Source organism: Piliocolobus tephrosceles, chromosome 1 (assembly GCF_002776525.5).
Source record: "Piliocolobus tephrosceles isolate RC106 chromosome 1, ASM277652v3, whole genome shotgun sequence".
NCBI classification, from domain to species: Eukaryota; Metazoa; Chordata; class Mammalia; order Primates; family Cercopithecidae; genus Piliocolobus; species Piliocolobus tephrosceles.
Genome location: NC_045434.1, coordinates 20,099,007 through 20,126,326, shown reverse-complemented (window position 1 = coordinate 20,126,326; position 27,320 = coordinate 20,099,007). Strand labels below are relative to the sequence as shown.

Genomic DNA, 27,320 nt, shown 5'->3' with positions numbered 1-27,320 from the left:
AAGTGTTTAGCACCATTCCTCATCTGTAGAATTACCTCCTTCAATTACTCATTAAGGATCTTAAGAGCCCTCAGAGGATTGGTTTGCAAAGAAGCTCTTTTTTTTTTTTCTTAACTGTCTCATGTCTGGAGCATCTTATTGAATAAAGGCAGAATACTTAAAAAATAAAAGATAAGACTCTGCCTTATTTTTGAGAGACAGACATACTTATAAAACAGACAGACCATATTTATAAAATGATACCAGCCACTACTGCAGTGTGGTAAAAATACCTGCTCATTTACTGCCTTGGTAACCACTCCTGATCCAGTTAATTATGAGCCCTGGATGCTTACGTGCTGATGAACTATCTAAAGCTGCTTCCTCAGCAGGAGGATGTGAGAACATTTCCCTCAGGAAGATACTAAGGACAAGGCAGACAATTTCAGCCTTATCGTTTCTTCTCCAAGATAGTGCCCCTCAAGGTCCAACAGAGGAACAAAGTCTGTTACTTAAGTGAAGAATGAACACTTGACTAGCTATTTCTATTTAATGTACACCAGGTATTTTTCCCAATTCATAAATTCATATTCTTGATTGAATTTCTGCAGTCCTCCCTCATCCCCATTCTCCTCTCCCTACGTAATCCTCCTGTCAATTCAGGCATCCTAGGGAACTATTACTTCTAAAGAGTCATGATGTTATGGCAGTGAATCCAGGTCTTACGGTGTGCATTGGCCCTGTTTTAACTCAGGAACATGACTCCCAGCATTCCCATTGTTCCTTATCATCCCTGCTAGCTGCAGAGGCTGTCGCTACCTAGACAGATACACTCCATCTTCCCATTAAAACAGAGATACCCAGGAAAATCAAGAAAGGAAAATGGGAAGAAGAAAAGGCCAAAGCATTCAAATTCCTTCACTCTGCTATCTTAGAGCTTTGAGGATATCACAGAAATGTGGTAAAAATATATTAGTCCCTTTAACCTCCATTTCTCTTTTTAAATGGAATATTTGTGTAAATTGGCCAGCCTGTCCTTTGTCCAAATGACCTCAACTTAATATAGCTGGATTGATTGGGAGATAAAGAGATGAGTTATTCTTTTTCTTTTTTAAATCTTTTTCCATTTTTTTATTACTTCAAAGTGATTCTAAACAGGAAATGAGGCATAATTGAGTTTTCTGCATTTGAAAAGGAGAAGGTAATTCAGTGTGGAGCAGCAGGCACCAAGCCGTAGTGGAGAATAAGAACCACATTTCATAGCAGCAACAGATCAAAACATCTATTTTGAAGTAAACAATGTGACAATTTATTGATCTGTTGGAATTAACTTTAAGAAAATAGAGTTCTACATTTCCTGCTTTAAATCTCTTCTTTAACATTCACATAGACCCTTAAACTGTTGGGGTTAAAATGGATCCAGAGAGAAGCTGTTTTGGAAGAAATCCTGGGGCTGACCATTTATTGGATTATTTACTTCTCTCGTCTTCCATCCTCTTTCTTCCTCCAGAAGCCTAAATTGTTTTGGAAAATTCCTTCATCTCCCTAGAGAATAATTCTGTGTCTATTGCATTTTCAACAGTGACCAGTAAAAAAGTTTCCCACTCTTTTCTGAATCCGTAAACCCCATCCCACCTCCTCATGTTTGGCAACTTTCTATGCCATTTATCTGACAGGAAATACTGTGTTCTGCATAAGCTCCATCTCTCTATCTCTTCTCTTACTTTAAAATTTCTCTGTATTTTTAACTCACGTTCTTCTTTCAGAGGGGAAAACAATTCTTCTCTTGATTGGAGGTATTTTTAACCCCTCTCATATTCTTTGGGCTACTGACATCAGTATAATCCGTTTTCTTTTTTTTTTTTTTTGAGACGGAGTCTCGTTCTGTCGCCCAGGCTGAAGTGCAGTGGCCGGATCTCAGCTCACTGCAAGCTCCACCTCCCGGGTTTACGCCATTCTCCAGCCTCAGCCTCCCGAGTAGCTGGGACTACAGGCGCCCGCCACCTCGCCCGGCTAGTTTTTTTGTATTTTTTTTTAGTAGAGACGAGGTTTCACCTTGTTAGCCAGGATAGTCGCGATCTCCTGACCTCGTGATCCACCCGTCTCGGCCTCCCAAAGTACTGGGATTACAGGCTTGAGCCACCGCGCCCGGCCTATAATCCATTTTTTAAAAAGCATTTTCTATTTTTTAACATGTAGTTTTGAGTTCTCATTTTTTTTAAAAAAAAAATGGACCATTGAGAAAAACAGAAATAAGTGCTTATATTCCTACCCTCTAAAGACAGCTCTGTTCCCCTTTTTGCAGTTTTAGTTGCCCTTTTGCTCTGTGGACCCTCTTCCCCTAGGAACAAACAGGTACCCATGTCCCATGCCGAAAAATTCTCTCCCCACCTTTCTCTCTTTCTGCTTTTCTACCTTCCTCTTACTTTTATTGGCTAACTGTAGAAAGAGAAGTCTGTACTCATGGCTTTCGGTCTTTTCTGTATCTCCTTATTATCCAGCTTCAACCTTACTACCTCACCCGAACTAAGGCCCCATCTGTGACTTGTCTGCAGCATTTGATGGCTCACCAGTTGACCTACTCTTTTTTTTTTTTTTTTTTTGAGATGGAGTTCGCTATTTCACCCAGGCTGGAGTGCAATGGCATGATCTCCGCTCACTGCAACCTCTGCCTCCCGGGTTCAAGCGATTCTCCTGCCTCAGCCTTCCGAGTAGCTGGGATTACAGACATGCGCCACCACACCCGGCTAATTTTGTATTTTTTAGCAGAGATGGATTTCTCCATGTTGGTCAGGCCGGTCTCGAACTCCTGACCTCAGGTGATCCACCCGCCTCAGCCTCCCAAAGTGCTGGGATTACAGGCGTGAGCCACCGCACCCGGCCCAGTTGACCTACTCTTAAAACTCTCTTCCTTGACTTCTAGTCCTGCATTCCCCTCCTGCCTTCTCTTTCTCTAAGTGCTCCCACTGTTGCTCACCCTCTGGATGTGAGCATTCCTTAAGGCTCTGCTGTAGGTCCTCCCAAGAAACAATAGACAACATTAATCAACCACATAGGTTTAGTTTGTGATAACTGCTATCATGGCTTACAATATCATCAACTGTAAAATGTTAGGAGCTGATATAGATATTCATGTAGTTTATTTTATATTATAAATGTCTCCCTTTCCCCTGCCTATGTCAGCAATTTTTAACCCCTTTTTCTGGTTTATTGCTGTAGTGATCATTTTATACTAAAGAATGATCTCCACACATAAACAGTACCTAGCCTGTGCTAGTGGAAAACAGTTACAGAAAGCTGTCCTGCATACGCTCACCTGGTTAGAGTGAGCCTGGTTGTGAAGACTAAGGACCTATGCACAATTTCAGGCCTGCATATGGATGTCAAAAAATGACATGTTTTACTTGTTCTTAAGTCTGTATGCCCAACCATGGTGCCCAGGTCACCACTGGTTATCAGGTAAGGGCTCAATAAATGCTCATAAACTTGAACCTGGTCATGAACAGACTGCACTGTCAGGCAGGAAGGGAGAGGGAACATCTAATTCACAGTAAAAAACTTGAATTTTCTTTTCCTTGTTAAGAGCATCAATGTGTAAGAATATTTTTAAGACATTTAAGTATGTGCCAGGCACTGCACAGATTAAAAATCAAAACAAAACATAAACCAAAAACAAACAAAAAACCCACCACAGGCACTTGAGGTTATAGCTAGTAAGTGCCAGCATTGCCAATAGCAGTAATAATGGTTCTTGGGACTGGTCATTAAAATCTGAGTTTGGTGTTATTTGTGGCTTTCATAAACCAGGCTAACTCAGGACAAAACCGTCTTTCATTTACTTATTAATCTGACACACATTTATTGCAAAGTGGATTGATACACCATGGGATAGGGTGGAATGGGAAAAGTTCCCTGTGTATGACAACCTATACCCTTTCATTGCCATGTGAGAGATTCAGTGAGTAAAAGCAGTAAGAGTAGAGCAAAAAGAGAGACAGTGCTTCCAGCAGAGATGGCCACTTCCTGGGCCAGGTGGCATTTACACTAGGCATTATAAAACATGTGGTTAATCATCTCTATAAATGTTTATTTTGAGTTTCATTTGAAATAGCTTCCTCTCTCTCCCCCACACTCCAACACACAGAAACTCCATACCCATCCTCTGTGGTCAGCTATGACCTTGCAAACCAGGACATTTATTGGCCATTTAGATCTGCATCTATCTTGTTTCCAATGAAGTCAGACCTAATGAGGACTCACAAATTCTGAGAATAAGGACAGGATGAACCTCTGTTAACTCCTAGGCTGGTAATCAAAACATTGGGCTTCATGCTGTGGGGGATGTGTCCTACTTGACTGTGCCCTTAAATCAATTTGAACCAATTTCACCCCTAAGCAGGCTCTGCGCATTTCCTTTTCAGGAATTTAATCTTGGCTGTGATGTGCTGCTGTTATTGACCATTAGCCTGGTTCCAACAAGACCATTTGGGACAAATCAGATAGGATAACATGCTTAAGTTTGGTGCACCTGCTCATGTCATTTCTTCTTCCTTTGCTCCTCTATACTAACCAGAGGAAAAGTGGGGTGGGAAAGTGATTTCATTTAATGAGAATATTTATAAAATCAGGAGATCCTGTGAGTAAACCAGTCTTCCTCTTGCTCTGAGCTACTTTCTTTTGTCTAATAATTTAATGTCCTGCCGCTTCTGTGAACAATGAATAGGGACTTGGTGAGTGTCTATTATGTGCAAAACATTGAACCTACTATAGTGAAGAATGTAAGATGTGTAAGACCTTGTGCTAAACATGTAGGTATGAAATAATATGCACATAAAACAGTTCTCCACCTGCAGTAATATAAAAGAGCCAAGATGAGGTATTGACCTCTAGTAGACAGGTCCTTTTCTGGTTAGAAATCAAATGAACAAGAATGCTATAGAGACATACTTATAATTCCCCTGTTCCTGACATTTTCTTTTCTTTGTGTGATCCTTTATACTAGCCAGAGGAAATGGGAAGAGGGATGGGTAGCTCATGTGTCAGAAATAAATTTCTGAGGCATTAGTATATTTTCCATCTACGATGCCTGTGTTTCTAGCCAGGAAAACAGAAACCACCCAAGATTATTTCACAAAGTTTGTTACCCTCAATTTGGCAAGTTTAACTTGCAAAGAGTGAACACATAAAATTTTATGAAAAATCATATAATCAGGACTCAAAACCTATGCATGTTCTGCAATGAGGAATAGAGAAGTAAAGGGATTATTCATAATACTTTAGCCCAAACCTACTGCCGTCTTGGACTCCTTACATAAATAAAGTGAGGCTGATTCTGCACCTGGGACAGCAAAATGAAAAGTAGAACAAGCAACTGTCATATCAACCAAAGCTACTAATCTGAATAATTAACCCGCCCCAAAATATCATTGTATAAAAACTAGAAGCAGGAATTTTTTTTGATTGCCTGGCCAGTTGATAAACAAATTAAGAACTAAGGAAATTCCAGTTTAGGAAAAACACCTGAATTGGCCTTACTATTCTAGTAAATGCTTTGTCAGTCTGTTTTGATTTGACAATGAAGAATTCACATCATAATGCAAGAGTTCGAGCCGGGTGAGCCAAAGAGTGTGCAGTCAGCCATTTTTCCCAGACAATACCAGCTCCACTTGACACATCCTGCTGTGAGAGAAAAATTGGTGGTTGAGATGAAATAGCTGCAGGGTTTCTGCATACATAAATGTTAAAATAGAAACAGCCTAAGGAGAAATTATATGTTGGCTATAACCTTCTCCTTTTGAGTCAGCATCTTGAGGATTTGTGTGTAACATTCCAATTCAGGATATATTAACCACTCTTTTTTTTTTTTTTTTTAATTAGACAGAGTAAATCTTTTTTAAAAAAGTCTGATCCTGTTCTAAGTGGGTAGGAAAAATGCACCTACGTTTTTTAACAGGTAAATTTGCTATGATCACAGTCCCAACGTAAGGAAAGTATTATACACTCGTATCTTCCACTAGCCTTAATTAGACGGCTTTGGGATGTGGATGTGGAACCCCAATGCCTGCTGCTGATTCAGTTAGGTGGTTAACATGCAGTATTGGTGAGGCAGAAAACAGGAGTTCAATCTCTGTAATGTGACAACTAGGTTTCATGAAGTTATATTTGGAAAAAAGACCACAATTGGAACAACTTTCATGGGATATATAAGAATATCAATTCAGGAAAACCAGAAGGAGAAAATAGGAATGAATCAAAATAGAAAGAAAACAAAAAAAAAAAAAAAAGAGAGAGAGAGAGAATATATATTTTTAAAAAAAGAATATCAAGACACAACTTAATGTCAAACAAACTCTACTTTTAAAAAGGGAAAGACCTAACCAAAATGTTCAAAAAAGATGAAGATATGCAATAAAGATGTATGAAAGCAAACCCAGCTCATCAAACCCAATTGTTAGAGAGAAAATAACTCAAACTTCCTTATCCTGAGGATAGACCAGCAGTCATGTCATTTCCATCTAAGAGAAACAGGAAGTAGTTATTGCTGGTACATATGCTTCAATGCCTACTTATGCCATACCCCTTTTCTCTCCTTGTAATTGATGTAGACCCTCGCTGGACGAGGCCCTGCAGTGGCGTGATTCCCTGGACAAACTCCTGCAGAACAACTGTAAGTTTCCATTGTTTTTTTAAATAAAGGTCAGGTTAGGGACAGAAACAAAAAACACTTTTGTGTTACCTGTGTTCTTCTTCCCCAGTTTTGACACTTCTTCAATTTTTGAAGGTGGTATCAATAAGGGAAAGAGGCTGCAGGTATATGATTATCCAGTTCACAAAGGAGGGTCTGCGGCACTATGGGGGAATGTGAACATAAGGTGTTCTGAAGACTCATGATTGCAATTGTGTTCCCATCTGTCCTGCTTACTTGCGTGAGCCGGAACACGTGGCTTGACCTCCTCAACATTCTCATCAGTAAAATAGAGAAACTACGTTTTCTGACTTAGCTTCATAATAAATTAATAAAGATCAGATATAGCAGTGTAAAGATCGCTAACAAGTCATGAGTTCAAGTCATCCTAGTTCAAACTATTATACTGTCAACTGCTCTTGTGACCTGACATGGGTTGTTATCTCCCCCAGCCTCAGTTTCCTCTTCTGGCACCATGCTTCTTACATCTTCATTCAAGAAATGACAAAGGTAATGATCAGTGCAGACTCTTTTCCAAGCTAATACCAGTGCATCAATAAGAACTAGGTGTCTTTCCCCAATCCAACATCCTTACCGATTCCCATGACTTACAGTATCAAGTTCAAATTTCTGATGTTCAAGATCACCACAACTATATGGCTGGTCTGTAGGCAAATTGAACAGTTCTCTGTTCCTTACAGGATTTCTCCATATAGTCCCCTTGACTGGAATATCTTTTACTCATATCTCTCTCTCTTCAAATTCTCCCCCTCCTATAATAGATAATTCAAATAAGAAATGCCTAGTGTTCCTTGACCATCCAGAACAATTTATCCACCCTCTGAACTTCCAAAGTCATTTGTCCACACATCTTTTATGCCACTTAATACTTGTTGCTTTGTGTTCTGTTCATAGTTGTCTCCCTTCTATGATAGGTTATAAACTCACCAACGGGCAAGAGTGAGTCTTTTTCATGTAGATAGTTTCACAACAGGAAATATATAGTATAGGGAAAACAAATATTTGTTGAATAATTCACTCTAAAAGTATGAGTCAATTTAAAATACCCCACCTATATTTCTCCATCTTTATAACAAGAATGGAATATAGAACTTTGTTACATGCTTTGCAAAAATAAGGATTTACAAAATATTTTTCACAAGACCATTATGATTAATGGGCACAGAATAGATGACAAAGAATGTATGTTGAATTGTACATGAACATTCCTTATGCCTTGCTTTTGGTGTCATAAGCTTTTCTGCTTACCTGCAATAGAATTAATCTTTTATTTTTGGAGACAGAACACCACAGTCTCTAATTTGGAACTTTCTCTAGCTTATTCATTTCTGATTCTCTCTCTTTTTATCTTATGCTAAACAAAGTACCCTGCCCTGACACATGTAAGAGGTTTGGTGAATATTTATGTAGTGAATAAGTGAATGAACTAATTCATTTTGCTTCTTGGACCTAGAAATTCCACGAGGTCAACTAGTAGAATAATATTTATGTTTATTAATGGACTTATTATCTTGCCCCAGTGGTTTCTGGGCCAATAGCAGATTGACAGTTGACCTATTGATAAATTATGAATACTGGTACTCTGAGCACAGGTATTTATTGCTATTGTCAAAAAAACCTGAGAGTTAGCAGAACTATCTTCATGTTTTCAAAACCATTAAGGAGAATAATAAATATTTATGTGCCCGTATACAATCCTTTTCAGTCACACTAAATCCTTAGGGCCACATGTCTATATATTACAGGCTTTTAGGAGACAGAGAGCTACTGGAATAAGACAGCTAGGGTTAGATAGAGTTAAAGACAGTTAAGCTAGAGGCAGTTAGTGTTTGTTGAAGGACAGAAGATTTTCAGCTTGCAAACAGATGGTTACCATGGTGTGAGATTGAGGCCCGAGAGCCTCACAGTAATATTTTCTACTTCTCAGAGGGGAAAATATACATACACCTGTGTGTGTGTTCAGGTATGTGTGTGTGTATACACATGTATGTGTGTGTGTGTGTGTATATATATATATGTAACAATATTTCATTTAATTTCTATGTGCATTTTAAAATTATATATGTGTGTATATGTGTGTGTAGTATGTATGTGTATGTATTCTTGTGTGTGTTTGCCTGTGTGTTTATATATAAGTTCCACATAATTATTTTCTTAAGTAATTAATATTTTTAAGACCTGGGCAATTAATTTCCCTAAAGCAACAAATAGGAAAGCATTTATAAGTATTCTAATCAATGCTTTCCTTGAAAGGGACACTAATCCATTCAAAGTAGCCCAACTAAAAAATAAGTGTTATGATATGGAGACCTCACAGAAACAAAGGCAAGCCATGCCCTCTGGGAGGCGAAGCCGTCAGTAAGTTAGACAGTCTCTCCCCTCCCTAGTTCTCTACACTTATCGTCACTCTATTGCTCTCTTCTTCTTTATCTGTCTCTGCTTCTCCCAATGACTTGTCTTTTTCTGTGTCTCTCTTGCCACTCTGTCTTAGCCCTTTGCTTCTCTCTGTCTGGCTGTTCCTAGAGAAGAACCAGTGGAATGCCAGGCATGCCCAGATAATTCTACTCCAACATCACTGACCTGAAGAGACAATATTTGACCTATTTTCCCAGACACCAGCCATAGAATACCACGAATAACTGTAAGCCAAACCGACAAATCAGTTCTTATGGGAAATTCTTATTTGAATCCACAAAAACTAGTAGTCTATAATCAGAAATTACCCAACATTAGCTGTGGCTGATGCAAAACAGGTAATGAAGAAAGACACATTTGGGACATACATGTATCTAAAACTTCACAATTGGGGCCAAGTGCAGTGGCTCATACCTGTAATCCCAGCACTTTTGAAGGCTGCAGCAGGAGGATTGCTTGAAGCCAGGAGTTTGAGACCAGTTTGGGCAACATAAAAAGACCCCATCTCAAAAAGAAAAGAAAGGAAAAGAAAAGAAAAGAAAATTAGCCAGGTGTGAGACAGGAAGATGGCTTGAGCCCAGGATCATACCACTGCACTCCAGCCTGGGCCACAGAGAGAGACCCTGTTGCTCTAAAAACAAATAAAGACAAACCACTTCACAATCTGTTTTTGCATGTTTGATTTGATAAATTTAAACCATTTAACCTTGAGGAGTAGTAGAATCTTTGTCAATTTATAAGGCAAATTTGGCATTGTGATGTTAATGTAGGATATTGACTTTCACAGTTGATATGTTAAATAGTTCCCCAATAATTCCTTATTTTCACATCTTTCTTAATTTTTATTGAGTGAAAATGAAGTTAACTGGTACCAAGCTTCTAAAAATTATAAGACAGTTAAGTTGCTACTCAATCTCTTCTAACAAGATTCTTCTCACCTTCCTTCATTTTTAAAGTAAATTTTAATCATCCAGTATATGTGAGTGTGTTCTGAAAGTACATCAACTTCCTACATATTTTGCCTTCAATTCTTTAGGTGGCACCATCTGTTTTCATTTCATAGGCACGTGGGGCATATAAACAGTGTGTTGTTCTTCAAACACAAAAATAGATTGCACATGGGAGTTTAAATAAGACAGTGACATTTAATAGTTCCCCACATAACCATTTTTAAGAGCAGAGAAGAATGAAACAAGCCAAAAGCAGCAAAGTTTTTATGTGAATCTCTCTTCTCGAGGAGTTCCAGAAGGTCAGAGCACCTCCCTGAGACACCCTTGCGATTTATTTGTCCGTGGGAATTGAAGGAGCCTGGATCCAGACACATCTTTTTGTTTCTATCTTTGCACTACCCTTTTGCTTCTTTCTCTTTGGTTTTCTTCCTTCTCGTTTCTGGCTCATTTTTGTCATTATCTTCCTCATGGGCAACCATAATTTCCTTGAAAATAATAATTACAATAATAAAAGCAATAGCTAGCACTTATTATTCATCATGTGCCAAGCACTGTTCTAAGCACTTTGCATATGTTAGTTAATTTAATGGTTGCAATAATTTTAGGATTTGAGTGCCATCACAATCCCTAGTTTTCAAGAAAATGAAATTGAGATTAAGGGGGATTAGGCAACTTGCCCATGAAATAAAATGCTATAATAACAGCAAAATCCGTAAATTACTTTTTTTAAAGTTAATGCTGTTTGACTCTGTCACTTGGAAGGAAATGCTTCCCTGAATGTGTCTTATTTCTGTGGGAGCCTCTATTAAATGTTAGGTGCGCAGATTTAGACTGGGAGGTGAGTTGCAAAAGAGGAGCAAACAGGTGAAACTCAAACCTTGAACTCGAAGAATGAACAGCCCCATGGAAAAGACATAGAAGCAAACAATCCCAACAAAAGAACAGAAGTGACTGCTTCTCTCATAATGATAAAAATCCTCAAGAGCAAGTACTACCTCACAGATGAGGCAACATTGGAGTTGGGCTTTTAATTAATTAAAATATTAATTTTAAATTTGTAATGAATAACGATAATGAATGCCAACAGGTATTGAGCTACATAATGATAATTGTGTCAGGTACCATGTAAGAACTTTATATGAATCATTTATTTCTTAGCACAACCCCATCAGATAGGTTGCATTAGTATCTTCATTTCACAGATGATGCAACAGAGTCTCAGAGAGATTTGATGACTTGCTCAAGTTATTGCAGTAATATAATTTTGAGCCAATAAGCTAGAAATGGTGCTTATCAACTATCAATGACTTCATTTTTATTCCCCCTAGTTGAAGAGATTTGCATTAATCTAGTTTTTAATTTTTTTTCCTTTATAGCAAAATGACTTGGATTTGACTAATGCTCCTTTAATTTTCAAAGGGATTTTATAGGTATTTTCATCTTGTTCTTAGGTAGGGCTGGCTGCTAGTTTACATGGATGTCAAAAGTGACACCATTCATTAGGGCAAACTCTGGAATTGTAAACAACCCTGAGTGTTTCCCTAAGACCAGATAATCATGTGGGTTTCATTGGCTTTCTAGATAGTGGATGCCTGGAGAGGTAGGTTGAGAGGTTCGGTGCAGGCTCAGCAGGGAAGAATGTGGTGATCTGTCGGGGAGGTGTGCTGAGGCTTTACTGGAGTGGGTAGAGGAATGGGGGTAGGGCAAAGAAGAAATGGGTGTTCTTTGCAGAATAGAGATATTTGGCCTGGATTGTGTTTGACTCTAACCCAATAGGATGTCCGCAGGGGTGATAGGAACTAAACAGAGAGAATGGCTAAGGAAGGAACTGACAGACAACCAGAGACTAAAGAGGAGAAGGTGTCTCAGGGGTGGCTTTAGAGGGACCCTCTAGAGAGTGCCCAAAAGCCAGGGGCACAGATTTAGAGAAGGAATAGCTTTACACATCTTGCAGACCAATACAATGTAAAGCTATTGTATGAGTCATACATGAACAAAAAGGTTAAAAGAATATTGTGGAATTTAATGAAAGTTATGAAATTAGTATCCAGGAAATGGACTTGCTTGCTACACAGGAAAGTTATTTTGCAAGCTTATTCCCTGGAAAGACAGTAAATGTGAACATTTCTGCGGAATCCCGACATACATCCCTGGGTCACAAATAAGAATGTTTGGGAGGACTGAGATTTTGTCTCTACGCTTTCCGAAGATGCAGAGTGGGTGATTCAGAGATAGGTTGTGAGGATATGGGGCTAATGAGAATAAATTTGTCACAGAGTTAGTCTGTGGAATTATTTTTGCCTCCACCATCTTAGACCTTATTGTGTGGGAACTCGTAAGACTTCATTTCCTGGAAGCTAAAACGTGCCTAAGAATGTTTTCATTTTAACAGAGACTATCTGACACCTTTTGTTTAAGAAACAATGGACATTTTTACCATGACAAAGAGAGAAACAAGTCTTATATTTTTCTTTTAGCATTTACGTTAACTCTCGTGTCACTAAGTTAAGACAAATAGTGCTGGAAATATAGTAGGAAATATTAGAAGAGAGAGAAAATACACCTGATTTTATCCAGTTACAGGTTATCAAATGGTTTTAAAGTAATTCTTCAGGCCAAGTTTCTAGAAAAAATTGTGGTTTTTTTTCTTTTTTTTCTTTTCCCTTCTTTTCACAAGTGTTGAAAATTGTTTTTTATACCTACCATTTCTCCTAGATATATTTTTATTGTTAATCGATTAAAAATGTTTTTAAGGTAAGTACAGGAAGAAGGGATCAAATTGCAAAGTATCTTGTTTGGATCCTGAAATTGATGGTGACCCTAATACAAGTTAATGATCATCCTAGCCATTTCTTTTCTTTAAAATTGGGTATGGTTTCAGGGTACTATGAAGGGTATGAGAACAGTAAAATTATACAGGAGGTAAATTGAAAATGGAAAACTATATATAGTGTCTTTGTTTTTATCATTGCATACATTTTATGCTTGTGTGAAATCAATGTATTGGCAATGACTAATAAATACAAATTTAGAGCCTATAAAAAGAATAGGGAAAAAGAATAAATGGAAATTAGGCCAAAGGAAATGAATTCAGAATGTAAATATGATCCCTAAGCACAACTAATGTATTGCAGAAGTGTCTCCAGGTGGGGGCAAATTAGAGAAAACCAGACCCTAAAGTACTGGTGACAATAATCCTGCCTCCTGCCCTGGGGGGGCAAAGTGACATTCGAAATGTGTTACTGAGGGTAGGTCTGTGATTTTGACACAGCTTCTGGAAAATTAGAGTTTTTCTCTCTCATTTGAAATCTTTACTTTTCTTAGATATTAAATGAACATGAATTCTCTCCCTATAGCTATGCATTGTTTAGAATTTTGGTGTGTGTATATATATATATTTATATATGTGTGTGTGTAATATATGCTGAATAATACATATATATATTCAGCATTAAGGAGAAGGAAAATATTGGATCAGGCCCAAGAATCCTTACATATACATAGTTTTATAATTTTACAATTTTAGTCTTATAGTTTTAGTTTACAACTAAAATCTATATCTATATATAATAGGCTATATCTATATGGACTATAATATCTATATATTATATATAGATACAGTTTTTAAATTATAAACTAAAGTTTATCCATGAGCAATTGTACACCAGAAACAGAATCATAATAGCTATAATCATATTAAGTTCAACATGTTAAAAAAACCTGATGTAGAATTGATGGACATGGTAAGTACACTACATGGGGTAACTTCATCTGGCCCTTTCCCACTCATCCTTTGGGTCTCAAATTGATTGTTACTTCCTTGCTTTCCCTTAGCCTAAAATAAAGTCAGGACTCTCCTGTGACTCTGTTACTACCTTTCATACAGTTTTCCTTTCATTGTGTAAATGTTTCTTCTGTTTCTTCATTTTCTTTCTACTTTTTCCAGAATCTATAATCTCCATTAGGACAGGAACCGTGTCTATTTTACTTATCATGGTGACTTATCATAGTGCTTGGAACATAATAGTTAAACAAAAATCATCTGTACAAAGAGAAAATAAAGAATTGTAAGTAGTTCATAGTGATACTTAACATTAACATTACTTATATAGACCAGCCAAGTTTTAAATGTATTATTTTCTCCTTGGTAGTTTGTTAAGTATCCAGAATGACGTTAGTGTTAATAGTGTTCCTTGATACGTTAATAGGTAAACATTTGTCACTTAAATAGCCATTGCATTTGATTGTTTGGAAAGACAATGTGGTAAATCTATCTAGTTCTAGAGTTCCATACGGCTCTGCATGATGAGCAGGGTTTGAGCTCTGTGTTCTCTGCTTCTATCTTCCATCTCTGTCTCATTCCTTCTGCATTCGAATGAAGGAGTAAAGGAAGCTAGATATGAATGAGCTAAAACTTTGTGCATAGAATAGTATTGGTAAGCCCTTTCCCTTTCTCTCGCGGATATAACATTTGTGTTGGCCTTGTATTTTTCTCCCAGTCCAAGTGCAGTAGAAAGCAGGCAGTCATTATTGGACAGTTTATTTTCCAAGAAGCTGAATTATGCACCTCTTGAGAAGTAGCTTAGAATAATGGATAAATGCACGAACTCTTGAGTCAGACTTCCCTGGATTTGAATTCTGGCTCTGCCACGTAGCAGCTGGTTATTTATGGGAAAGTCATTTGATCTTTCTGACCTCATTTAGGGAATGGGATATTGATAGCACCTGCCTCTTAGGTTTTTAAGGAAGATTCAATGAGTTAACATTTGTAAGATTCTTACGTAAATGACTAGGCTATATAGAAGGGTATGCCATTTGTTAAGTAAATTAATACATTTCTCCAACTGACTTTTTTTTCTTTCTAGATGGACTTGCCAGTTTCAAAAGTTTCCTGAAGTCTGAATTCAGTGAGGAAAACCTTGAGTTCTGGATTGCCTGTGAAGATTACAAGAAGATCAAGTCCCCTGCCAAGATGGCTGAGAAGGCAAAGCAAATATATGAAGAATTCATTCAAACGGAGGCTCCTAAAGAGGTTGGTCTGTGGGTAGGTGGGTCAGTTAAGGGCAGCTCATTAGCTCTCAGGAAGGATTTACATCTAAGACACAGACCTCCCGTTGGGAGCCAAAGGCTAGTCCTATTTGTGAGTCAGCCACCTTATTAAGCACCCACTGAGTACAAAGGCAGAGCAATATGGTCAAGTATATATGAACATGAATCCTGTTCAGACCGCTTTCTAGTTTTATGGGTCTCACCTCACTAGCATGTAACCTCCAGTGGGGATCATACCAATGTGAAATCTTGCATGAGTTGTTGAGTCTCATTTCTTCCTTTGTGAAAATAAGAATAGTGGAGACTACTTTATGGAGATGTTGTCAGGATTAAATTAAATAGTGGGTATAAAAATTTATACAGGTTGAACATCTCTGATCTGAAAATTCAAAATCCAAAATGCCTCAAAGTTTGAAACTTTTTCAGCACCATGATGTCACAAGTGGAAAATTCCACTGACCTCATGTGATAGGTCTCAGTCAAAATACAGCCAACTTTTTTCATGCACAAAATTATTAAAAATATCACATATTACCTTCACGTTATATTTATAGGTATATATGACACATAAATGAACTTTGTGTTTAGACTTGGGTCTCATATTAAGATATCTTATCTCATTATGTATATGCAAATATTTCAAAATCTCAAAAAAATTCAAGATCTGAAACATTTCTGGTCCCAAGCATTCCATGATATTCATCCAGTGTATTATTCCTTTCTCACACTGCTATGAAGAAATACCTAAGACTTGGTAAGTTATAAAGGAAAGAGGTTTAATTGACTCACAGTTCTGCATGGCTGGGGAGGTCTCAGGAAGCTTACGATCAAGATAGAAGGCATCACTTAACAGGGTGGCAGGAGAGAGGATAAGAGTGGAGTGAAGGAGCAAGCCCCTTATAAAACCATCAGCTCTCGTGAGAACTCACTCACTATCACAAGAATAGTGTAAGGGAAACTACTCCCATGATTCAATTATTGCAACCTGGTCCTGCCCTTGACATGTGGGAATTATTACGATTTAAGGTGAGATTTGGGTGGGGACACAGAGCCAAACTATATCAACCAATACCCCAGTGTCTGAACTCATTAATGCCTGAGTATTTCTAAAACTTTTCTTTGTTCCTCTTTCTTTTCCCATTCCTATTCTTTCCTTTAAACGCCTCTCTTTTTTTGCCCTCTCTACTCTTCTTTATCCTTTATTTTCCCACTTGGACTTTGCCATTTAAACTGTAGTTGGGACAATGGTACATTTACTCATGAAAATCAAAATATAACAAGAAAGCGGTGCTAGAGATGTTGAAAGCCAATATACCACTGACTGACTACTAAAGCCCAGATTTTTGTTGATTTCAAAGGAACTTTGGGGAAGTTGATCTGCTTTTTTCTTTGTTATTTATAAAACCACATTGAAAGCCTATTGTGGAATTCAGGATGGCCACAGCAAGCCCTGTTCATCAGAGTTTGGTCAGGTTGCTCTAATTTCACTTGGCTTCTTTTAATCCAGTCAGGAAATTAAATGTTTCATCAAGGTTTGGAGTCAAGCACAGAGGTGATCTGGGCAAGCCTTGTGAGTAGGCAGCAATCTACTTTAGATGTTTGAGAGAAAAAACTCCCAAATATCCCTTTTCTACCGCAGACACTCTAGACTCCTGGAGTTCCACCATTAGATATGTATTTCTTTAGTTATGAGTTACCCTAAATGTGTTTGAGTGGATGGACAAATTATGTACCTTGGTACTAGTAGATGGGCCTCCTCCGTGACACAGGGTTGGAGGTTAGGAGTATGCGAATGTAGAGTACTGTGGGTCAAAGCCACGAAAATGAAAAGGTCCTAGAAAGAAACTAGATTTAGCTTTGATGTGGATATTGATCTTGAAATTCTCTCCAGATCACCCCTTCTTCTCCTCAACCTCCACCCTAAGCATATATGTTAGCTCTACCCTACTTCTGTTATCATTTGTGCTGGGCCATCCTTTCTTCTGTCAGCATGTTATTTCTCTGTATATACTGACAAGAAGATTAATTTGATATTAAATTAGACATGCATTTTCCTATTTCAAAGGATTCTCCAACTTACCTTCCTATCACTTGACTTCCTCTTCACAGAATTCTAGAATTTGCTGAAATACCTACAAATGGTAGAAACCCTACTCAGATAATTGTTAGTTACTCTGAGCTCTGGGAAAACATTATTGGTTATTATGAATATATGAGACATTAATCTAAAATATAATTTTAAAATAAATAATACCATGGCTCGCTGAGTTACAGGGACAAATAAAATTGTGGTGACTAGTGGCAAGACTATAATTAAAATAGCCTTGCCCTTCATTCTAAATGATCTATGCTTATGCAAGGGTACAATAGTATACATAAGACCCCAAATACAGGCATCCCAGGATTATGTAGAATAATGATCCTGAGCTGGGCATTAGAGAGAATGTGAATCCTACTCCTAGCACATGAAAAGCATTCAAGAAATATTTTTGAGATGAAAGCGTGAAAACATCCAACTTCAGACATTCTTAGATGTGGGACTTTGGGCAAGTCTCTAGCTATAGCTCTCTAATCCTCAGTTCTTCTAACTGTTAACATCTTGTATATATGTATGTGCACCTGAAGTATGTTAAATCATAGCTTTTATTACTTAAAAAATTCTCCAAATTTTGTATTTTGACATAAATATTTACTATTTAATTTTGGTGAAATTGACCTATGTAAGACCTAGATTACCCAGGCAAATAGTAATCTGAGTTTTGTTTCTCTGAATACTCACCTCAACTCTTTAATACAAGACACTGACTGAGAGATACAATGGTAAGAATTGGAACTAAATTTAAACAAGTGGAGGTCAATAAGTAGATAATTTATACATTGCAAATTATCATTTGACTGTATTTCAAATTAATGAAATAATATTTTTTCTGGATAACTAAACAGATAAATATGTGTCAGAATGACTCATTAAAGAAGGCTTAAGCACATAAAAATAACAAGAGAAATAGCTGCTATTTGCTGGTGGATACTATGTCCTAGAGGGTTTAAAATGCATCACTCCTTTAAAAAATAAGATTAGGAGATACTTTTATAATTTTTAGAAACTCAATCATTTGGAATAAGCCTGTTTACTCAGCTCAATACAGATATATATTTAATATAAGAGAAGGAAGAAGCATTGCTTTCAGTGTGGCGGGAAGAATAATAGACTGAGAACAGAGAAATCTATGTTATGGTCTCACCTCTAATTCACACTAGCTGTTTGTGGGCATGTAATCTGAGTTCTTTGAGGTCTTCACATTTAAAGGCAGACATTGGACTTCATCGGCTCTGACGCTGATCCCAATTCTGACAGTCTGGTCTTCCACCAGGCCTGCATAAAGTACGCTGACCCCTTTCACTTCTGGAAAACCTTACTGTAGCTCAACGCCCTTCATCCTGGACTTTGAAATGCAGTTCATTCCTGCTGTCTGTTCTGACCTGGCTCCTCAGGGAATCATGCATTTTGTCTTCAACTCTAACTAATAGCTGCTTCATAATTCTCTGAGCCCAAAGAACTCTATTCAGTACCAAGAACCTCTAACAGCCTAGGAGAGACCCAAAACCTTTATCAACATTTCAATTCACAACCATAGGCTGATTTGGATTCTATTTCTGTCTCTTTTACACTCAAAATCCTTAAGAATCATTAAATCGTACAACATGGAGTATAAAGATTCCTTTAAACTCATAGTTAGCCAAGTTCAAACAGGCTGTACCTTGCACAACTCCAGAGGAGCCATTCACATAGACCCTAGTATGGTTGCAATGTACAGGCCCTGCACTCAAGACATGTAAGCCACAGATCATCCCAGTGCTGGAGTCTACTAGAGCCACATCACTGGGTTTCTGAATCTTCTCTCTACCATTAATGAACCTTGAGTAAATCATGTAACATTTCTGTTCATCTGTTTCGTCAACTGTAAAATGTAGATGACAGCAACTATTATACCTCATAGAGTTGTAGGATTAAATGAGTTCATCCTTGCAAAGTGCCTGGCACAGACCGAGCACTCAATAAATGTTAATTGCTCTTAGCTGTTTTCATTATTATTCGGTCAGAATGACTGTTTCCTGCTTTGTTTTTGGAAAGAACAAGTTTTCTTGTTCTTCTGGAGCCATGAAAAAGGTCCTGGATCCCCAGTCAGAATTTACTTCTCTCTGTTCAATTCTTCCACTAGATGTGAAACCCAATATTGTGTTAGAATTTTAAAATTAGGCACCAGGGCCAGATGCGGTAGCTCACACCTGTAATCCCAGCACTTTGGGAGGCCGAGGCAGGCAGATCACCTGAGGTCAGAAGTTCGAGACCAGCCTGGCCAACATGGCAAAACCCTGTCTCTACCAAAAATACAAAAATTAACCCAGTGTGGCGGCACATGCCTGTAATCCCAGCTACTCAGGAGGCTCTGGCAGGAAAATCACTTGAACCCAGAAGGCAGGGGTTGCAGTGAGCCAAGATGGCACTACTGCACTCCAACCTGAGTGACAGAGCTAGACTCTATCTGAAAAAAGAAGAAAAGAAAAGAAAAGAAAAGAAAAGAAAAGAAAAGAAAAGAAAAGAAAAAGGCACCAGGATACCTGGATTCAAATTCTGATTCTCTAGATTCAAATACACATATCAGTTCTGTGATCTTGGGGAAGCCACTTAACCTTCTGCATATACATATTTTTTTCTATAAAAGGGAAGAATCATTCTCAAGATTGTTATCAAGGATTAAATAAGTAATGTGTGTGTTGGCTTCTATGGGAGGTCTGACACCTGGTGGGTGTCTAATACCGGTTGGATGCATCTGTTGGAACATCAACTGTCTTAATCCATTGCCTATAAAGTAAGAAGTGACATGTCTCACTTTTTAATGACTTTCCTCCCCTCCTATGTTTTATTGACAAGAAATTCTAACTCCCTCTTCATGCCTCATCAAATTCTATAACCTAGGCTTATGTAGTGACCCTGTTTCCTGGCCCACAGGTGAATATTGACCACTTCACTAAGGACATCACAATGAAGAACCTGGTGGAACCTTCCCTGAGCAGCTTTGACATGGCCCAGAAAAGAATCCATGCCCTGATGGAAAAGGATTCTCTGCCTCGCTTTGTGCGCTCTGAGTTTTATCAGGAGTTAATCAAGTAGTAATCTAGCCAGGCTATGAAATCATCCTGTGAGTTATTTCCTCCATAATAACCCTGCATTTCCCATTAATCTACATATCTTCCCACAGCAGCTTTGCTCAATGATATCCACATGGAAAAATCCCGGGGGATGTTGCTTACTCTTTTTGCCCACATAGATTTGGATACTTATCTACCGTCCAAAGGCCTTGTTTCCCCACTCAATTCTTCCTGCCCTGTTATTAATTAAGATATCTTCAGTTTGTAGTCAGACCCAGTCAGAATCACAGACAAATCCTGCCTAAGGCAAAGAAATATAACACAAAAATATGATATCAATGAACGTGGGTTTAGGTAATAGATTTCCACCTAAATTGGTCTAAAACAGAATATAAGTGTGGACAGACCTATTTCAAAGGAGCTTAATTGATCTCACTTGTTTCAGTTCTGATCCAGGGAGATCACCCCTCTAATTATTTCTGAACTTGGTTAATAAAAGGTTATAAGATTTTTATGAAGCAGCCACTGTATGATATTTTAAGCAAATATGTTATTTAAAATATTGATCCTTCCCTGGCACCACCTTCATGTTAGCTGGGTATTATTAATAAGAGATACAACCATGAATATACTGTGTTTATACAAAATCAATCTGAGCACAATTCATATAGATTTCTCTTTTATACCTTCCTCACTGGCCCCTTCCCCTGCCCATAGTTACCAAATTCTGTTTTAAATCAATGACCTAAGGTGAACAATGAAGTATTTTATAAATGTATTTATGCTCCTAGACTATAGGTCAAATGTTTCCATTTTCAAATTATTTAAAATTTTTATGTGTTTAAAATTCATACATTTCTAAATCCAATCATGTAAAATGAAACTGTTGCTCCATTGGAGCAGTCTCCCACCTAAATATCAAGACAGCTATACACTAACAAGAGAAAATATGGTCAAGTCTAAAATGGCTAATTGTCCTATCATGCTATTATCATAGACTAATGACATTTATCTTCAAAACACAAAATTGTCTTTAGAAAAATAAATATGACTACAGGTAGAGGCCTTCTAGGTGAGACACTTTTAAGGTACACTGCATTTTGCAAAAAAAAAAAAAAAAAAGTAATCTTTTAGCAACCCCAGTATTCCCTCACTATTTTGCTTTCTGCATTAGTAAATTTTACTTACAGTCAAAAGCGCAGATTTATACTCCTGACATGCCTCATTCACAGCTAAATGATAGGCCATAGGACTTTTGGTAGGTTTAAACTTTTAATTCTGTATTTCATGATTATAAGTCTTGCTAGAATTTTTTCTAATATTTAGTAGATTTGATTAAATAATGATTCACAGAATTTAGTAACAGAATCAAACTAAACCATGTATGATGGTAGTCGAGATGAGGATATTAACTCAAAAGAAAGAGGGTGATTTTTAAAGGATTAATAAAATTCTGAAATGTTAAGTAGAAGACTACATTGTCTAGTCTTGTATTTCCTCCTTCTGTTGCTCTTTTTCATTCACACACTCTTAGTTTCCCATATTTGTAGCTCATTTATTTGGTTATTTCCTAAGAATGTTGAAAGTGAAGCAACTATGAGACTGTATTCTTCGGGTAAACACTGACTGTGCTTGTTGGATTTTCCCTATTTTTGTGACTTCAAGGTTAATTTGCCCTGCTGAATACTTGCCATTTCACATTCTGAAAATGGGTAGAGTGGCTGGGTGTTCTGTCAACAATTGCTAGTGGTGTGAATTCATTCATATTTGCCAGTATTGCTCACTTCAGAGAAACTCCTTCATCAAGCAGTCCAGAGCTAGGCCAGATCAACGCTGCAATCATGAAGTTCTCATTGCATGCAATTCTGTAGGACTGACAAGAAACTCAGACAAAAATTTCCAGAGTGCACTTCCAGTACCAGCTTCAACATCTGTCTACATTGCCACCAAGTTAATAAAGTGCCAACCCTTTACTCTCTCATACAGCTAGAAATGTTAGAAATCCAAAATCTTGGTGCATTATTTTTTCATTAATGCTAAAACATTTGAAGAAACAATTATTTAAAATTCAAGTATTTTATTCACATTATTTGAAATATCCAAATGTTTGAAAATTCCCAGATAAGTAACTAGCTATTACAGATCTCACCTAGAGGGCTGATGTTATGAAGACTCCAATGGACTGTACTCACAAATTGACTGGACACCCTGTGAAAGTGGGTAGACTTTTCAGTGGAAAATAAGAAGGGCTTTTACCTTTTAACAAGCTGAATGTGGGAGGTAGAGGGCAGGAAAGGGCCCCATGAGAGCAGTTCTGTGGAGATATAAAAAGAATGGAAGAAGGAATGCCTTATAGTGATATTGTGATATTATATCTATATATCTACATATATCTATCTATCTGTATCTACATCTATATAATCTTACATTTAAAATTGTATTCATACACATATTAGAAACTCCTCTAATATATGAAGTAATAAAATTAAAAAGAATACAAATATTCCAGCCCCAAATGAGAAATCCAAAATATTAAAATTGTTCTGGAAAATTTTTTTTTTTTTTGAGACGGAGTCTCGCTCTGTCACCCAGGCTGGAGTTCAGTGGCCGGATCTCAGCTCACTGCAAGCTCTGCCTCCCGGGTTTACGCCATTCTCCTGCCTCAGCCTCCCAAGTAGCTCGGACTACAGGCGCCCGCCACCTCGCCCGGCTAGCTTTTTGTATTTTTTAGTAGAGACGGGGTTTCACCATGTTAGCCAGGATGGTCTTGATCTCCTGACCTTGTGATCTGCCCGTCTCGGCCTCCCAAAGTGCTGGGATGACAGGCTTGAGCTACCGCGCCCGGCCCTAGAAAATTTCTTTGAACACTTTTGAAAGTTTTTGGAACCTTAGAGAAGAGAAAAAAAAAAAATCCTGTGTTACTAGTAATTTCCATGGTAATACAGATAAAATACATTTTTTTAATTCTGGGAAATTAGAAAAAGTGGGGTGATCTTTCCAGGAAAAACATGTGTAACATCTACTTACCACTCCATCTCCCTCCTCCTCTTCCTCTCCGCGTTCCCTTGAGTAAATAAATGTCTGGGAAAGCATGAAGCTTGATGCAAGAACACTGTTGTGCTGGAGTTTTCCTCCCCTGTGAAAATGTAACTACAGTTGGGAGTGCATTGAGGATGTAGAAAGGTGGCGGAACCAAATTGTGGTCAATGGAAATAGGAGAATATGGTTCTCACTGTTGAGAAACAAACCTAAGATTAGCCCAGGTAATTGCCTGTAACTTCAGTTTTTCTGCCTGGGTTTGATATAGTTTAGGGTTGGGGTTAGATTAAGATCTAAATTACATCAGGACAAAGAGACAGACTATTAACTCTACAGTTAATTAGGAGATATGTTCCATGTTTATTTGTTAAAGCAGTGTGAATAGCCTTCAAGCATGTGAATAACCTTCCATCTTCCCCGCCACACACACACACACACACGCACACATTTTTTTTGTTTCTTCCAGGTATACACTTTTTAAAATGCAGAACTAACTGAGGCATTTCAGTGACTTTGCTTTCAAATCAATAAAGTCAAATGTATGGAAACATTTTGTGCCCTACTCTCCATACCCCATGTACTCCAATTCCCTACTGTATGAATTATACTTTAAGTAGAATTCAGTGCCAAGGAAAACTTGGTGAAAGAAATTATTTTTATTTTTATCCTTTACAAAGCCATGGATTTTATTTGGTTGATGTGTACTCTGTACACAAGCCATTTGAATAGGATGGAGCTGTTAATTATTTTCCAAAGAGTAATAGACATGCAAACATTTCAATAAAAACTGGGCCATTAACAAATAAATAGATAAACTAATAAGCATTCCCTTCTAGGTTTACCAAACTGCCTATCCAAAAACAAATTTGAGAATCATTGAAAAAGCCAGTTATATTTCAGAGAAATGATTTCATAATTTAAACTGTTCCCCCTAGCAGGTCATTTCCCCTTTTTCCTGGGAATTTAGCAAGTTTAGGAGGGAATGGTCATGAGAAGAAAAGGAAGAAAGGGAGAAGGGAAGTGATTAAAAAGTAAGTGCCCAGGCCTATGAAATTAATCCCTTTGCTGGGAAATATTTAAGAGCAGCTCAGCTTGGTTGAAACTGGCTTTTGTCATCTTCCATATTTGCAGGAAAGTACTTCCTGACTTGCAGTGCAGCTAGATGTAAATATTGATTTTAACATCCTAGAAAGCCTTGACCAGAAAAGTGAATAAACATTGAGGGTCTCCTGTCCATATTTGGCTGCATGTGCCAGAAAGCAGAGAATGGAAAATGCAATTTCCAACATCCAAGCATCCAAACCCAAGGACTAGGCAACTCTATGTAGGTTTTGGACATAAAGTTTGGTGCATCTTAGTTTATCCTGGCTCAATTACTATTAAACCTCTCTGGTTTATAGTCTCTTCATTCTATTAGACAAGGATGTATTGAACACTTGCTTTGCACAAGGCTCTTTAGTTAACAATTTAGCAGCTACTGTTATGTTAAACACACTTTTCACCAAATAGATTCTAAGGCAAACAAGAGCAATTAATATTTAAAGAAAGGCTTTCCCAGCATCACTTACCCATCCCAGAACTAAAAAGATCAACTCTTCCAATTGAGAAAACACTCCTGGCTTTGAATGGAAACTTACAGCAGAGAGTAATAGGCAACAACAACAACGACAACAACAAACATTTGGAATATTATTCTCAACTCATGGTTTAATAATAAATCTTATTATTTTTCTAGTAGAGAAACTACAAATCAGCCTCTTCAACATTTATATACAGTTATACAGTTTAATAAGCCTCTTGCAAGTTACTTGTTCTCTCACCTGAGGTATTTTTTCCTCCCCACCTTGCCCCTATTTCTCCGTTCCTCTTCTCCCTTTGCAAGAGGAAATATTTAACATATTTGGGTCTAACTTCAATTATGTAATAATTAATATGTTAAAAGCATTTAACTTCCTTTCTAGAAAAAAGTACAGGCTAAGGCATAGACAAAACAAAGAGAAATGCTGAGAATTTTGCCACTGGAGACAAGTAATCTGAATAAATATTTGCCAAAAGTTCTTTCTATGTCATATAGTGTCAGGATTTGAAGGAGCTGTCTTCTTAATGTTGCAACTAGCAACTCATCTTCAGAAGACACAGCCAGGAGAATGAAGTAGAAGTGAAAGATTTATAAATCCATTTGTAAGCATTTATCCCACACATATTAAATTCAAGAACAATTGTGTTTATCTTTAGAATTTTGTATTCAATACTTTATGTACTATGTGACTCATGCTTCTGGATAAATAAAGCACCAAATATGTATCTGTAACCACAATCACACATATTATATTAAATATATATCTATATAACAGCCTCACATGAGTCCTTCTTGACTCCCAAGTATTTTCTATATGAAACATTATTCCTTAAGGTAGACTTGTGCTTTCACCATGCTTCTTACACCAGGTGAGCTCTTGATCAATTGGGAAGATGCTTACTAATAAAGGACAACTGTAATACAGCCTGACATGCAAAACTCAGGGAAATACAAAGTGCCCCATTTTCATAAACTCTGCTGACTACTTTCCCTTGGATTTAGGTGACAATAATTTATTGACTCTGCTGCCATCACTGTTAGAAACTGACTGAACATATTATATCACTTGGATCCTGCAATATTCAGTGAGTATAGTAATTCCTTTCTCTTCCTCCCCTGGTGAAAGATCTGAAAGATTTGAAATCCAGATGCCACTGTAAGCAGCTTAATTCTGTGACCGTAGATTTGGTGCTCAGGTAGTTAAGATATTGTGGGATTGAAACTGGGTAAAAGGGGATCATACAACTAGTGGGATTGGGACTGGGTAAAAGGGGAAAGTTTATATTCAGAAAAAAGCATTAGAAGAAGATTTACAAGGAGAAACCATGGAAAGAGAGAGAGAGAGAGAGAGACAGACAGACAGACAAAGAGAGATTAAAGAGAGTGTCTGTCTTGGTCTCTGGTAAGTTTCTTAATTTTTATTCCCAGGTCCCATGAGGCCTAGCTGTATTTAATATAGATAGAATGCCCCTGAATCATTTCAATACCACCTACTCTTTCTTTATTTTAATTATCTTGAATGAGTTTCCAAGAGTTTTCACCAAAAACTATTATTAGAGCAAAGATCATCAACACCTCTTTGTTTCCCCTACAGAGAAGTGACATTCTCGAGGTCACTCTGCAAATCAGTAGCAGAATAGAACAGAGATTAGAGATCAGTTTGACTGTCTCTCAGATGCCCATTTGGTCTGATTACAAAAGTAACCCCATATAATCCCTCACGACATTAGGGTTATTGGCTCTAACTTGAGCAAAAGAGGCTAAATTAACCACTCTTCAAGTGGGAACCCATTCTACCATCTGTCAAAGTCAGGTAGGCCAAGCTCTCCAGGTTATCAGATTTCTAAAGCATATTGTACCAGTTTTACATTTCCTAAATCAGCAGTACCTTGAAAATTATTTTGCCTATAAACCACTTACCAAGTTCGTTACCTTTTCAGATGGCTTCCCAATGCCTCCACTGCATTCTGCATTTGAATTAGTCTCATCTGGCAAGTTCCTAGAACACTTTCCATGCCTTTCCACTTTTTGGTCAAATCTTGCCCTCTTTTAACAGTTTAACTTGTTAAAGCAATAAAAGATATCAATGAAAATTTTATTTAAAAGTAAACCTTTTTGTTCGATCTTTGGCAGCCAGTCTTCATGGCCAGGTTAGCCTGGTCTCTGTGAATGAGGTCACATTTTCTTTTTTTTTTTTTTTTTAATTTATTTTTTATTATACTTAAAGTTCTAGGGTACATGTGCATAACGTGCAGGTTTGTTACATATGTATACTTGTGCCATGTTGGTGTGCTGCACCCATCAACTCGTCAGCACCCATCAATTCATCATTTATATCAGGTATAACTCCCCAATGCAATCCCTCCCCCCTCCCCCCTCCCCATGATAGGCCCCATTGTGTGATATTCCCCTTCCCGAGTCCAAGTGAGCTCATTGTTCAGTTCCCACCTAT

General features: G+C 37.6%; 1 protein-coding gene and 1 long non-coding RNA gene across 3 annotated transcripts in view; one reads left to right on the top strand and one right to left on the bottom strand.

The window, feature by feature from the left end:
• The window catches only part of LOC111539273, a 52,521-nt gene extending 45,643 nt beyond the window's left edge, over nucleotides 1–6,878 (bottom strand). The window contains exons 1-2 of the long non-coding RNA XR_002730624.1: nucleotides 6,716–6,878; nucleotides 5,568–5,658 (exon numbers count right to left, since the gene is read on the bottom strand). This is a non-coding gene — a long non-coding RNA (uncharacterized LOC111539273). The remainder of the gene's footprint in view (nucleotides 1–5,567; nucleotides 5,659–6,715) is intronic.
• The window catches only part of RGS5 (regulator of G protein signaling 5), a 57,059-nt gene extending 35,340 nt beyond the window's left edge, over nucleotides 1–21,719 (top strand). Inside the window, exons 3-5 of one of the 2 annotated variants that reach the window (XM_023207049.2) lie at nucleotides 6,585–6,646; nucleotides 14,916–15,082; nucleotides 20,111–21,719. In XM_023207049.2, the coding sequence (XP_023062817.2) occupies nucleotides 6,585–6,646; nucleotides 14,916–15,082; nucleotides 20,111–20,272 (391 nt within the window). In that variant the 3' untranslated portion in view covers nucleotides 20,273–21,719. Of the gene's footprint in view, nucleotides 1–6,584; nucleotides 6,647–11,644; nucleotides 11,651–14,915; nucleotides 15,083–20,110 lie in introns of those variants that run through there. The other variant, XM_023207050.2, reaches the window with a different exon arrangement.
• The last annotated feature ends 5,601 nt before the right edge of the window (nucleotides 21,720–27,320 follow it).